At 39.5% G+C, this 15,548-nt stretch overlaps 1 protein-coding gene across 3 annotated transcripts in view; it reads right to left on the bottom strand.

The window, feature by feature from the left end:
• Window positions 1–1,181: 1,181 nt before the first annotated feature.
• The window catches only part of DCAF12 (DDB1 and CUL4 associated factor 12), a 32,288-nt gene continuing 17,921 nt past the window's right edge, over window positions 1,182–15,548 (bottom strand). For all 3 annotated transcript variants that reach the window (XM_074953873.1, XM_074953876.1, XM_074953875.1), the window contains 5 exons: window positions 8,544–8,737; window positions 7,462–7,527; window positions 6,298–6,460; window positions 3,996–4,180; window positions 1,182–2,581 (listed from right to left, as the gene is read on the bottom strand). In XM_074953873.1, the coding sequence (XP_074809974.1) occupies window positions 2,423–2,581; window positions 3,996–4,180; window positions 6,298–6,460; window positions 7,462–7,527; window positions 8,544–8,737 (767 nt within the window). In that variant the 3' untranslated portion in view covers window positions 1,182–2,422. The remainder of the gene's footprint in view (window positions 2,582–3,995; window positions 4,181–6,297; window positions 6,461–7,461; window positions 7,528–8,543; window positions 8,738–15,548) is intronic.

Here is a 15,548-nt window from a genome sequence, read left to right as displayed (position 1 = left end):
GCTACAAACAAATTAGTTTCAAATTGACACGATTAATTATAAAGGGGGTTAGATTTCAAGACCAAAAGACTTCCTTCAGCATTAAAAAAATTTAAAATGTTACTAAACATTGTGGACCCACTTTAACACAGCTGAGCTCTGCTCTCAGAGATGTCAGCTGGAGCTGAGTGCTCAGTGCCTCTGCAAATCTGACCCCAAACAGGACCTGCCTGGGAATAAAACACCCCCCAACAGAATGCAGAACCTATCTATAGAAGAGAGTGATCTTAGATAGGATTTAAGACTACTCCTTCACAGAGATGGTATCACCATATTTCATGTAGATTAAATATTTATTTTCCTTTGCATATTTCTGGACAGAGTCAAATGCTATATCTCTGCCCCGCCACACATTCATAAAAGAAACCTCAAAAGCAACATGTTCCCACCATGGAACAGTGACTGGCGACAGTATAAAAATACTTAGAATCTTTACATCAGTTTAAACAACGGAAGTTCTGAGAGAACTACTTCATTTACAGCCCTATAATTTAACAGCTACTACTTGGAAACTGCATAATAAAATCATATTTAACGTTACATTTTTGCTTTGATGCAGATTTTAAGCAACGAACCCACTAGCAGAAGTTTGGAATGCAGTAATAAAGTTTCTTGGTTTGCAAAGTGATTAAGTCAGGCCTTAGCTTAAGTAACCTATACTTTAAATCCAGGTGTGCATATGGGACAAGCTTTCCTTACCCCTGACATGCAATCAGAATGGGGGGGGGGGGGGGGGACCTGCACTTCTACCATGTCTTTCATCTGATAATCTCAAGTTAGAAATTACCTCAGGTGCCATGCATGCTATTAACCTCATATTACAAATCAGCACAATGAGGCACAGAGACATGAAGTGACAGGCAACAGCAGCTAGAGCCAGGAAGAGAAACAAGGAGTCCAATGGTTAACCCTGTGTTTTAGCCACAAGACCACCTTTTCCTCACCAGAAATGCACAATCCCTCCATGACTGGGCCTGTATTTTGTTCGCTAAGCGTATCCAGACTGTCATCCTGCACCCACAGCTCCTGGTGAAATCCAAGGCTGGACTGAACAATAAGATAGGCACTCGGGGGGGGGGGGGGACGGGGGGGGGGGACGACAGTCTCCCATAAAATCCAAGTGACAGCCTATGCTTTTCTTAACATGATGAGTTGAACAGGAAGTCTAGCTACCTGGTAAGTTTCAAATTAAAAAATTAGAGCCTACAGTCATTAGAGAAGAAGACGACAACTGTATTTGCTAATAGCATCAACTAACTGTATATGACACCCTCCTTCCAAAGGCCAGGAGGAGAACAATATGAAAATATTAGTGTAACATCCCCCTGCCCACCAATTTTAATACCAGTAACTGGCTAGAAAGGACCATTCCTGCCAACATTACTCACTGCTGGCAGGAGAACTACAAGGTAGGCGGGGGGAATCTCCAGCCTGAGAGAGGTTTGTGTCTTTAGGCAGACTCCAGGTACCTGGGCCCTGGCTCCTCCCTGCCATCTAGCCCCAGCCACGCAGATGACCCCCAGCTAGTCTGGAAGTTAATCAGATTGAATTAAGTTAGCCACCATGCAAATCTCTCCCCTCCTGGGATGCCATTTCCCTTAGTGCCCCAATAAGCCGCATTCCATTATCGTAACAGCTGTCATGTCACACAATACCCCCGCTGCAGTGTGGGCAGCCTACTCTGTAGCTCCAACAACCCTGCAAACTGACACTCAGAATAGAGAGAGAAGGGGTAACAAGAAACAGTAATTTTGCTCATGCACTGCTGGGATGCCAGGTTTGGCGTCTTTGCTACACTCTGGGCTAGAGAAGATGTTCCTGGTGGTACTCTGTCCCTGGGTTCCAACAAGTTTGGTTTCAATTTACTTTCCTTTATGTGTCATTAGACTTGTACTTAAAAAATAAAATAAAATAAAATCAAGCCAGGCCTGAGCCAGGCTCTGCAGATAAAGTAGTAGCTTATCTCATAAATATTTTTAATATTTTTAATTACAAGTAGTCCTCACTCCAGATAATGTAACCGACACAAAGTACCTGCATACACACAGCCCCTGGACTTTCACAGAAAGCCTGGCAGCAACCACTCTAAGAAAGGAATCCTACCTCACAGCAAAGTAGGGGGCATTTGGCTGTAGTTAGCCTATACAGGGAAGAGTCATTTGGAGTAAATACAATAAAAAGGGATTTAAAAAAACCCTTCATATAAAGGATCAAGGAAGTTAAAGCAAAATCTGGTTCAAAAAAAGATGTACAAAACTGTTGAAGACCAACAGAAAACTCTGCCAAAAATAACTTGCATTTAAACCAGAAAACAATGTCATCACACAATTTCTTTGTTAAAAAAGGAAAGAAAGTAAAGATGGGCATTTGGGAAGAGTTCTCATTAGCTCCAGAGACCAGCATAATTCCCGTGGAGTCCTGATGGAAGGGGGCCTCCTGCCACAAAGAGTTTCGTTCCAGACGAGTCGTAGCAGTGGGTGTAAACAGCATTTGCGAAGAAGTTAATGTCAGAAAAGTAATTCCTCCAGGTTTCATCATGATTCTGTTAAAGGAAAGTTCAGATCAGTATCGCTGCAAATTAGCAAAAGATGAGAGCTTGTTTCACAAATGCAAAATTTAGTCTCCACAGCCTGAAAAGGGGCTTTCTGCATTAATGATCCCTGGGGTTTATGCGGATAGGCTAGAACTGGGAGATACCAGGGACATCCTGCAGTGTGTTTGATGGCCCAAATTTCCTCAGAAAGAACACTGGGGGGAGGGGAGGAAAATGAGGTTGGAAATCTCATTTATAATCACGCAGACTTAATTATTTAATAACTAGAACTGAGAGAGTCTTACTTTGTACTGAATAATTTATATTATGGTAGCACCTAGGAACCTCAATCAAGGATCAGGGTTCCCCTCTTCCCATACTGATGATGGTCCCTGCCCCTGCACAGTCTGAAAAGGGTAGATGTACTAATCAAACAGGAGCGAGTCTGAAAAACCTATACAATTCCACCAATACAGTGTATTTCTGATCTCCTAAATCAACAGGTTAGATGCACATTCTATTAAGCAACAGCATAGCCTGGTGTACGCAGTGTGTATGCTGAATGTAAGGGTATAATACAGTTAGAGTATATCATCTTATTTGACAAGTATAAAATAGAGATAGCATTTTTTCCAAAGCAGTAGTTTGTGTGTCTACTTGTTCCATTTTTTTTTTTTTTATTTCAGCTCTTATCTTGATCCCTCCTGAATGCAGATATCTAATCTAGGCCTCCGGGACTAAGTTTTCTAGACCACAAACAAATAGCCTAAGTCTACTATGACCACATAAGATCTACTTTAATTGTGTGTAACTAACGTTACTGTACCAATGCTCAACATAAAGATCTATTTCTGAGATTTCAATGAGAACTACAAAATAGCAGAGTATGAAGTTTGTCCATTCAGCAGCAGTTATGCAAAAGTTTTGCTAGGAGAATATTTTGTCAAGATTGAGTAATTCAAAACTGGCTCATCATATTTTGCTCAAGCTTTCATAAAAAGAGTACTTGTAAGTGATGGACAGTTACGAGCAACTGAAAAATAGGAGTTAGGCTGAAATCAAATGTTAATTCTTACTAGTATGTGCTATATTGCTTTGCACCATCCTTTCCCTCTGCCTGGTCTAGCACTGTAAGTTCTTCAGGGTACAGAATGTATCTTATTTTAAAGAGCACTTAGATTTACAGTGCAATACAATACATTGAAAATATAAAGTGGCATTTGCTAAGAACTGCAACGAGTTAGAGAAATGTTCCCCACAGGTCGTTATTTCTGAGGAAAGGCTAAAGGGATTTCAGTCACTGAGTCAGTGTTTTCGTGACACGCACTTGACATGCATAGTTCCCAAAATTGTGGAATTAACTTGTCTTCAAGCCCTGTAGCCTCCCTATATAGAAGAGCTTTAACAGCTGCAAGCTACTCACAAGCCAGCCTTTCCCGGTCGTCAATTTTAAAATTTCACTTCCTCCTAGTTTCTGTTTTTGTCCACGGCAGGTGTGATTGGGCTTTTCATCCAGGAACCTTTGGGCTCGGATGTCATAAAACAACAAGGAACCCTGCCCTGTTCCCACTGTTATAATGTGCTCATAAAAGCTCACTGACCGAATACCTGTCAAAGAGAAAGGAATGTTACAATCACATTTAAGAGGAGATGCATGCTCTGGCTATGCAGTGGTGGGTGCTGCTTTAGGGTTATTTTTTCTGTGTTACTAGAGTGTATTAGTAGGCAGATTATTTCGTTTCCCTTTAACTGTAAGACAGCACAAGTCAGTTCTATTTATGTTACAGAAATCACAGCTGCTATTGCAAATATCTTCCCCTCTCCCCACAAAGGATCTGATCCAGGTCCCATTATTTATATCAGAGTAGCATGCCAAGGAGCCGCACTAACAGAGTTGTCTTGTGCCAGACAACATACAAACAGAACCAAAAGATGGGCCCTGCACCCAAGGGCTTACAATCTAAGTAAAGACCTGAACTAGAGAGGTGGGTACAGACGGGGGGAGCACAAGGAAACAATATGGAAAGACTTCCTTAACTTCAGTGGGAGCAGGAGAAGACCCATGACTACTTTGAGGGCTATCATATGCAGATGTACTAATCACTAGGAAGGAGACTGTCCTTTAAGACTCATCTCCCTGTGTTCCAAACATCACTTAAAAAAATCTAGGTTTGTGCTCTGAACTAAAAGAGTCATTTAAACTGATCTGCTTTGGGGAGAGAGTTTACCCAAACAAAAGTATGTACCATTACTTTGTTATTAAGGTCCAGTCATCACTTCGCTATTTGCTGTATAAAGAATTTGTTTTGTAGATCCACAAAGAAACCCAATAAATCAGTGAGGAACCAAAAACAGCTTCTGCCACCTTTTTAGTATGATACAAGAAGCTTATGAAGCATGCTACAGTTTGTTTAAAATAAGATAAAATTAAACATTCAAAATGGAAGTGAAAGTTGAGTGTAAATAATACGCCTGCTCCCATCCAGCTATGTCGTTTTTACATGTTAGAAAGATTTGGGTTTGGCAATTCAGTGTGCAAATAGGTTCGGACTCTGTATAAGGGAGCAGAGGCTAGCATAGTCAGTAAGAGATCAATCATTTGGGCTAGAAAAATAGCACTTTTATTTCTGTTACTCTGAAGCTGCTCTTGAAGAGCAATCCATCAGGGTGCTCACACAAGGGAGGTAGGGATGATGAATGCACACAGAGGACACATGGTCTCCAAACCAATTCCTGGATTTTATAGCTTTTATTAATAAAACTTTGGATCCTTCTCTAACAACAACATAATTAGTACCTCACTGATTCTCCCAGTTAATCAGGAGGATGTTTTAGAGCACACTTTGGAAAATGGCACTTCAAATTGGTTCATAAGGGGAACATTCAGCAGCAAAGAGCTGTTGGCCAATATTTTCAAGCCCAGGTGCTTAAAATTAAACCCATAGTTAGCGCAGGATTCAACTCAATAAAAATGGCCCATTTTCAAAGGTGTTAGGCATCCACAAACCCACTGAAATCAATTGGTGCTACAGATGTTTAGCATCTTTGAAAATAAGGCTGCTTATCCAGGTGCCTGAATATAGATTTAGGCATTAACTTTCAAACCTGGGTACCTAAAGTTCACTGTGTATAACCCAAAACAGTACAGAAGTTTACAGTTAGACTATTTACATTTGGCTCAATTTAAATTTTGTTAAGAACAAGATTTTACAAAATTTAAACCCTAGAAATGTTTCCTTCATGGTTTTAAAATTCTAAAAAAACATTCTCTTGCAGAGTTGGAACTCAGTAATGTAGTACAGGGCATGAAGGCGACTAAACAGTTATCATTCGCAGCACACACAAATGCAAGAAGTAAACAGAGTACCAATAGTTACTGAAAATCTAATATATTTGTAATCTACTGCATTATTATTATTAAGTAGTTTACAACATATACTCTGAAGCGATAGCATCCCTTTAAGCGTGAGAAAGTCTAAACAGAGAAATTTTAATTAGATCTGATTAAAGAGCTAGGTGATTGCCTGGCTTCAGAGACACTGTTTTAATCTGTTTTGTGTGGGGAGTATTAGTGCAAAGGTTAAGTTTACATATACTACTACTGATCTGGGAAGTTCACAGGAAAAGCCTTGATATTTACTAGCCTACTGTATTTTATTGCAGCCCTGACTGTTACCTTTTTGGAAAGATCAACAATTTGAAACTTCACTTCGAAGTTTCCTTACCACTGCCTCGTTCTCTGGAACAGACGGATTTAACATTGTGGGAAGGTTGCCTTGGATCCAGAAAGGAGACATGTGCCTGAGATCCTACTGCATACACTGACCACTCCTGACCATAGGCCAGACACACATTCTCCCTGCAGTATGGCAACTTGGTGGAAAGTAGCTGGAAATAAATGGAGAGAGAAGTTAACTAAAAAATGTGTGGGGGGAAGAGGGATGCAAGTGACTGAACAAAATCTAAACATCCTTGAAGCCATATTTGAGGGAACTACACTCAAGCAGTAACATGGACTTAGAAACTCTTCTGGAAGAAGGTAACTATTTGATCTATAGGGCAAAGACTTGAAGGAGAGGGGCAAGGAGAGAAGGTAATGCCACTGAGTGGAGAAAAGCTGGAATTGCAGCTCTTGGAGAGCGGGGAAGGGAGGGAGACAGGCATTTAGACCTTGCCCACATGTAGAAATTGTACTGGTTTAGCTAAAGACTGTTTTTAAACAGACTTAGTTAAACTGGTACAATTCCCTGTGTAGACACTCTTGCTTCAACTTTGTTTAAATCTGTTCCTTATTAACTTAACCTAAATTGAAGTACGCCTAGTTTAAACCGAACCAAGCATCAACAGCAGTTTGCACCAGTCTAAACCAGTTTGAAAGTACATCTTACTGCCATGCCTCCACTACAGAGTCTATTTTGGCATAGCCCCTTATTGCAGATGCAGTGTACACCGGCAGAAGAGTTCAGCCAGTACAGTAATACCACCTCCCTGAACAACATTAGCAACAACATAAACAACATTTAAGTTTTAAATGTAGATCAGGCCTAAGTTAAACCAGGGCAACTTCCTCATATTGATAAACCCTTAGTATAACTAACATTAGAACAAGACAAGTAAAAGCTCCTAATTTGTCCAAGATTGGTAAGAAATTAGGAGCTTCCCCCCCTCAAAAGGGAAATAAGTAGTTACCTGTCCAGTGCTCTAACTTCATAAACCTTGCCTCTGCTATGAAACTTTTCAACCTTTAAATCAAAGTTTTGGGCAAGTGTCTTACAGACACCGCTGGAGTCTATTCAGACACATTCTAGGGAAACTGACTTAGAGTAGGAAGCAGCCTTAACTGATAGGTTAACTATTAAAATTTAGCATAAATACACGAGAGAGGCAACCTTTGATAGCGTGTACTCTGCTTTCCAAAGATGGAAGTACCCATCCAGGGACACAGCTCCTAGCTCCTAGAAGAAGAAAAACAGTTAGCTTCCAGATGATATATCTCCTTACAAATAAATTTCAATGCAAAGCAGCTGTTTAAAGGCTACTTTAGTGACTTGAGTTGAACATATAAATGAATTTGTACAAGATAAGTCTCAACTGCACGTTGATTTCAGTGGAACACAAGAGCACAAAAGGTACAGTGGGGAAGGACCAGAAGTGAACTGGAAAGCCTACAACCAAACGGTAGCTTAGCCAATGTAAGAACTTTGTTCGATCAAGTGACCAACCCTTAGAAAATGCACTACAAGTTAGCATTAGCAATTCTCAGTACCAGCACCTAAAGCGATATGGGACAATAAATATTAAGTAAGATTGCATGTATGCATTTTCACAAAAACTGTTGCATCACAACAGAGAGAGTCTTTTAGAAGCCATCTCCTCCTCCCTAACAATGGGAATTAATTAGTTTGCAAGATACAGTTTCACATTTTTACAGTTTGACAAATACCAAAAACAAGCTCTGCCAACAAAAAATGTTGAGTTGTCTAATGTTATGTCTTAGGAGTCAAATCAGTTGAATGCTCATTAGCTGGCCACTGGCAGACATGCGCTGATCAATAACAACACTACTGACAGGCACATGGTGAGGGAATTTGTACACCAGTTAAGAGTGGGGAAAGGATTACCACCAGTGAGCATGGTCCAAACTGGTCTAGTATTTTGCCTATTGTATAGACACATTCCATAGGCTAAAGAGCTTAAAATCAGAAAACCCACAGGAAAACTCTTCCTTCCAGAAGTAAATTTTATGTTTGCTCCAGTCCCTATCTGTTTGTTAATGGCAGAGACAAAAGAAGCAGACAAAGAACAGTATCAGAGAAGGGGAAGACAGAAGAATCAGCAAGCAAAACATATCGCAAATGCAGGTTTGCTGTTAATTTACTAAAGTGATTCCAGTCTAATTTTGTATCCAATTTTACAAACTGAAAGGTTGCAATTTTTCACTCCTCAGGTTCCCTGTTTCTATCTTACTGACCTTGTTCTTATTGTTGAATGCCAGTGCTCGGACTTTACAGTTGTCTGGATTGGTGTTCTCCTTGGGGATATCTTTCAGTGCCCTGTGTGTTATGTGAGCATAAACAGGGACTCGAGAGAGGTTGTGCCTCGCATCGCTTTTAGTCAGTACATCCTCTGTCACCTCCCAGAGACCCATCGAGCCATCCCGGGAACCTGAATAGAAAGGACATAGCAGCATGTGTTAGGCACACAAAATTTCCCTGTTGAAGACGGAACTTCAGTCAAGCAAGTAAGACGTGGCCCTAACAAGGGAACAATAAAGTGCTGTTAGTTTAATCTAGCTGAACACATTGTTGGTCCTTAAGTATTAATAAAGACTAATAAAAGTATGATATTTGAAAGCATTCAAATTTATAAAGATAATCGGGCTCATTAAAACTTGTCCATGGCTACATACATTTTAAAGCAGCTAAGTCAATTGAGCTATTCTGAGATCTACGAGCAGTAAACAGGAGCATCGAACTGGAGCCATCATCTTCAGAGAACACAATTAGCAGCCGCTTAGAGGTGGTTAGAACAGCAAGGTCTAGCCTACGTAGTTGCACTGGTTTAACTAAAGGTGCATTTTCAAATTGGGTTAATTAAACCAGTGGAAAAACCCTGGATGAACACTCAAGTAGGTTTAAACTTGGCTTTCATTGGTTTAACTTGCAGTGTATTTACAGGTGCAAACTAAACAAACATCAGTTTTAAACAAACAAATGTTTAAAACAATGCAAGCCACTGTTTGACTAAACCTGTTTTTAAACCAATTTTGGTTAAACCAGTGCATCTTGTGTGTTTAGACAGCCCTGAACGTGTCCGGGAACTCAGATGGCAAGAGACTGAAAATCTTCTGTTTAGACTTTCTCTAAATCTGAATCTGTTTAGACTTTCTCACGCTTAAAGGGATGCAAGCAGAATCTTCAGACGAGCAACTATTTTATTTCTCTCTATTGGGTCTGCAGACACGAGTCAGCAAGAGCATCCTTCTTATGGTCTCTGATGACACTAGATAAGAGTGGATAAAATCAGGTTTTTTTTAAATTACAAAAAAATCCATTTTGTAAAAAATTTTTATTTAAATTATATCAAGTTTTTCTTTTAAAAAACTAACCTGCTTAAAATGAAGTCTGAATTTAATACAAAATATGTTAAGGCCTAAATTTATTACAATCTCTTAAAACATTTTAAAAAAAGTGCTGAATCCATGAACCTCTATCAAAAAATTGCAGTTAAATGCTGCTTTCCTGTACAGAAAAAGAATCAGGGAAAAAACACCTAACTTTTGAGGTCAAGCTTTATAAATAGGGCACAATAAGTCATATACTGTATTAAGAGTTTGATCCTGTGTGGGACACAGGGGCTGTGCCACTGGGTGCAAGAGAGTGGCAAAGTCATGACAGGTGTTGGGACCCAGCCTAGGGCTCCAGGAGACACCATCAGATATCTCAACATGATCATCGCCTGAGCTCATCAGGGTGGTGCCATATTCCTATTTTACAGCTTCTCCCCTATCTGAGATAAGATTGGCCGAGTTCTCAAATTATGAATATCTCTGACTCCACCCACCATGGAAACTTTCTCTCCAGCTCCTGGAAAAACCCTGATCTGCCCACTAACTACCAAGCCCTTGCCTTCTTGGCACATCAAGTAAATGGCTTTGCCCTGTCTCCTTGCACTACAAGCAAACAAATTCATTAATTTCTCGACTGCCTCCTGTTGGATCATATTAAAGAAGTTCTGTATTAAAATCACAAATGAGTTTGATTCCCCATAGTTTAAATTCCAGGGTATTACTAATTAAGAGGTCTCTTGGGTTTTGGTACTGTTTCTCTCCCTCTATGTGTGAAACTTGCAAGCTGCTAATTGTGTTAGTACATTCTAAGACAGAGTCTGTTCTCAAAGCAATTCACAGAGACTCAAAGCAATACTCTAACAACAGAAACAGCACCCAGAGACTCCTCGCCCTTTTGTTGTATTAACAATTGTGATTAAAATAGAGATAGAGGATGTATGTGGATGGATGCTTGGTGTGGATAATAACTGAATGATCAGGGAGGTGCCAGCCTAAGAATCCAGTGTCCATCGGCTGAAGAAGGCGTCAAGTGGAAATAACCAGAGGACCCCGGAGGGCAGACTGGAATCCACCCAACAGCCTCAAGAATGGGAGAACCAAAGAACAAGATAACATCTAGCAGCACGGAGCCGTCAGGAATGTGCTATCTGCTGATTGATTCAGCAACAGCATGATGAAGCAATTCCCATAGACTGGCATAGGAAGAAATTCCTATAAAAATAGACTCTAAAAAAGTGAGAACTTTGGGGTCTGATTCTGCAAACCAACTTCCAGGAGCATCAGATGAGCATCTGACAAGGCCCTGCTCCCTCCTCATGTCCAGGCCACCTGGCCAGTGGCTTGGCATGAGCAACTCTAAGGCTGGTAACTATGATAACAACCTTGCAGAACCTGTGTGTGTGTGTATATGAATGAATGTGTGAAGAAATATGAGATTGAATGGAATGTTATAGCTATAACTAACTGCTTACTATGATTCTTTCTGTATTCACAATAAATGTGGTATTTTGCCTTTTTCCCTTTAATAAGATCCTGCTGGTTTTTAATTTATTGGTACAACACTCCCTCAGCTTCTAAACAAATAAAATACTGCAGTACAAAAGGCGTGTGGGTTACTCAAGCAGAAATCTTAGTTTGTTGTTGTTTTGTATTTCTGAGGGCAATGCGGGGGGAGGAGAGGGGAAGGGAGTTATGTAACAAGGAAGGAGGACCAGAGTACACAACCAGAAAGGAGCAACAATGGCGTCAAAGCAAGACACCGTGGGAAGAAGGGACAACATTCTTCAGAGTGCAGTCTGTAGCACTGATTTCAACATCTGGGAACTGGAGAAAAACTGCATGGCGGCAGGTTGTAAAACAGACCCCATATAGGAATATTTTTCAATAAATTCCTGTACCTCTGGGTAAAAAAGGAACACATGCCAAATGTAAACAATGCAAGGAAGAGATGCAAGGCCTGATTGTTAGAATGAAACCTTATGAAAAATGCTCCTCAAAAGGCAATGACTGAAAGTGATATGGACATGTCTGAATATGGATCAGCTGGGCAGTAAACTTATTTTGACACCATTCTTACGGACTGTCTACCATGCTAATAAAGGATAAGACTGATTATTGCCATGTATGTGTGTTTTGGGTGGACTACTGATGAATTTCAAAACATAATTGGTATGTTAATTTGTTGTGGGAATATTTATCAATTACGTTTTTACTATTATTGCTGGACTTTAGAGATGATTTTAATTGCTCAATATAATCAAGCATCTAGGTGAAGATTTCCTGTTCAAAAGTTTTATTAGGCATGTATGAATTTGAATATTTAAAAAGTTTTTCAAGCTGTTTGGTATATTGCTAGAAATAAGTGTTTAAATAGATTTAGATAATCCTTACTATTTAATTAATTTTCCCTACAAAACTGGGTTTAGAATAAATTATATAATTTCAACAGTGGTACAAACAGCTGCCGTAGGAGGAATCTTTCATTTACAACCTTTTTAATTTTTTTTTTTTTAAGGTAGCTGAGTAACACTCAGTGAGAGCGTAACTTGTGTTTACCATTTGGTTTTAGGGTCCAGCTTAGACATTAAAGGTTATGGATGTCCATCATCTGCAATGTCTGCAACTTCAGAGTCAACTGCTGGTGTCACTGGCAGTGCTGCAACTCAGCTACATCACACAGTAAGTTACCTGTATCAGAAAGACTTTTTTCATCATCCAGAAAAGCTTATGGATGAGTTTGTGATCAGGACCAGCCAAACTCCATAGGTGAAAAAGTTGCTCAGTTATTTATGCTGAGGAAGATACTGCTGTGACTTGGGCATCTAATGATCACCCATCAATAATAATGAGAGACAAGGTAGGGACGAAATATCTTTTATTAGACCAACTTCTATTCATGGGAGAGACAAGCTCTGTGTGGCTTGAAAGCTTGTTTCTCTCTCTATCCAACAGAAGCTGGTCCAATAAAAGCTACTACCTCATCTACCTTGTCTCTCTAATATCTTGGGACCAACACGGCTACAACTAAAATAATGTCAGGGTGGGAGGTGAACCATTCAAAACAGTACTTGTTTGCTGATGTTTTAAATAAAGTCACACCACTGAGCTGGTAGAAGTCACTAGCTAAGCACCAGAGTTTGTTGAAGTGCTATAGACCGGCTTTCGGCAGCAGTAGCTCCTCTGCAGGCACAGAAAGTCCAAATGAAGAAAATATTCTAATTCACTCAAAATTGAGAAATTGACCGGGAAGTGAAAAAGCAGGGAAAACTTGTCTCTCTCTTCCAGTCTATGAAACAGAACAAGGGATGAGATGTACTAATTTTAAAAGTTTGAATGACAGCTTAAATAATTTAAGAGACTGTTGTCTCGTGTTCAAGAGACTTAGGTGAGTAGAAACTTAAGCTCCAGTCACTTTCACTTAGTGAAATTTGAAAATTTTTCAAGGTGACCTGAAGCAATCAGTTTAATTCACTGACTATAGTTAATCCCTCTGTTTCTTTAGCTGTAAATGTGGAACATGTTTTGATAAGAGAAGTTTAGGTATCCAGAACATTTAAGATATTTTTATGGATCAAAACAAAGTTATATATGCTGTCGTGTTTAAATTCCAGTTATCATCCTAATGCAATTTGACATAAATCAAAAAGTTAATTACCTAATAAATAGACAATATATGATCCACCATTTTCTAACATAGTAAAAATGTACAATTAATAAGAATCTGAAAATATTCAGCTATACAATTGCATAAATGTATTACATTATAGTACACCCTCCTAAGCTGCAAAAAGATATACCAAATTAGCATAAAGGCTCTACTGACTTGGAAATTAACATGTTTTAATGATTATGCCAACCAATGAGAATGCACCTTTCTTTAGAAAACAAGTACAAATGGAAAAATTTATTAAAACTGATTTAAATACAGGCTTTCCACTTGATAATTTAAATAATTTAAAACAGTTGATTTAAATTAGTCCAAGCTGACACTAGAGGAGCACAGTGAGTACAGGTCTGGAAGCAAGGAACAGAGTTCTTATTCCCAGCCCTGAGACCCAATCCCTCTGGACCTTGGACAACTCGCTTCCATCTGTGCTTCCACTTCTTTGCCTATACAATATGTATAATAACTCCTGCACAGTGTTCATGTGTAAGACACTAAATTTTAAAGAAAATTCATAACAGCATTAATTGCAAAGTATGGAATTTCAGAGTTTGCCTGGAATTAAGTTTACAAGTAAATACAATAAAATACATTCCATTGTTAAAATTGACTAAGTATTTTTTGTATTATGAACTTGCAGATGTTTTCCTTTTTTAAAAAAACGTCAAAGATCACAGTTGGGGGAGCGGAGGGGAGTGTATTTTCGTGATTTCTATGCCCTCTGTTCATGTGTGTCTCCTTTGAAGCTTGAAAGAGCAAGTAAGGATCAGTACCCCTTGAAATTGTAGCCTTGAAATTGAAGCCTAACACTTCCTTTTTTATTTTTAAAGTATAAAATGGATTCTGAGTCATCTGGACATGGCAGTATCCTCGCATGACATCAATGGCTTAACATATTTTGTCTTTTACCATCAAATAAATCCCATCAGCTCCCACTAATGCTCATTACTGACCATCACAGTGAAGGGCTTCCCAATAACATTTTATGATACAAGTGTTCTACTACTCAATTAATTTGTATGATCATGGCTTTTAAATGGAGCATAATCTTATTTGTTATGGAGATTTAAAATTCAATAGCACCCCCATTAATTTCTAAACACCCTGATATGCTTTATAAAGAAGCTGTTCTTTTTATTACTGCAAACAGAGAAACATGTCACTGTATCTTGTTAAACTGTTTAGCCCTGAAGCTAAGGGGAGAATTCCATTTGTCACCCTAGGCTTATAAATATCATCTAGAGAATTATTCATCCTATCAGAAGCTCTTACCAAGGAAGAGCCTATTGTTCGCCTATAATGAGAGACTTATTCTTCCTTCAAAGCTGCTTTAGGTCAAAAGAGATTTAGTTTTATATCTATGAACTCCTTGAATAAGACACTCTACACACTTGGGTAGAGGTTGACCCTTGTATCTATCTAAACATTAGCAAAAACAAGTGACACAGAAAGTCAACCCTCCAGCCCTCTCTGCACTCTCTGGAGCAGGATATAAGAAGGCCTCCCCTGAGTCTTCACATGAGACATCAGGGGCTGGCAGGCCTCTAATCCCAAACTAGGGGAAGTGGCTAGCAACCTGACCTGACCTGCAGTGGGACCAGTAGCTCCTTTCGCTGAGAAGGAAAGATGTTTAACCTGCCTCCCAGAAGGTGGTGTGAAATTTTGCCTTCAGTTTCTTGACCTACATAGAGGCATGTGGTAACTCCTCCCCCAACTTTATTTCAAATATTTCTGCTTCTTGACTTTAATAGCAAAATATGATTAGTTTCATATTCGTAGGGTTTATTAATTCTCCTTCTGCATCGTTTTGTCCTTGGCATTTTCTGCACCAGGACCCACAGGTAAACAAGCTCTCCAGAACATACTTGGCAAGCTGACTAAAATTTTAAATACAGTGCTCATGCTCGGATTTGTTGCCTTAGTGACATGTCCAGACAGCAGAACCTCTGTGCCACAGGGACACATGCCAAAGAGCCAACCTGAAGCGTCACATGGTATAAGTGATGTGGCAGGCTCTCTTCCCCTGAATGCACAACGATGAAGCTATGTGGGGGTAACAAACAGGGTAAAACGATCACGTACTAGGTTTCTTATTGCTCTGCTGTTCCCTTCTCTCTCTCTACCAAGCGTTCTCAGTAATATGTTTTTTTTCTCCAACTTTACTAGCTTGTGTTTCTTGAGAACTTCCCATTGTGTGAACACTCTCCTCTCCCCTGCTCCCTCCCCCACAATATAGGCTCATT

Source organism: Natator depressus, chromosome 5 (genome assembly GCF_965152275.1).
Source record: "Natator depressus isolate rNatDep1 chromosome 5, rNatDep2.hap1, whole genome shotgun sequence".
NCBI lineage: Eukaryota > Metazoa > Chordata > Testudines > Cheloniidae > Natator > Natator depressus.
Note: the sequence above shows the minus strand (reverse complement) of the source record. Positions and strands in the feature narration are given on the sequence as shown.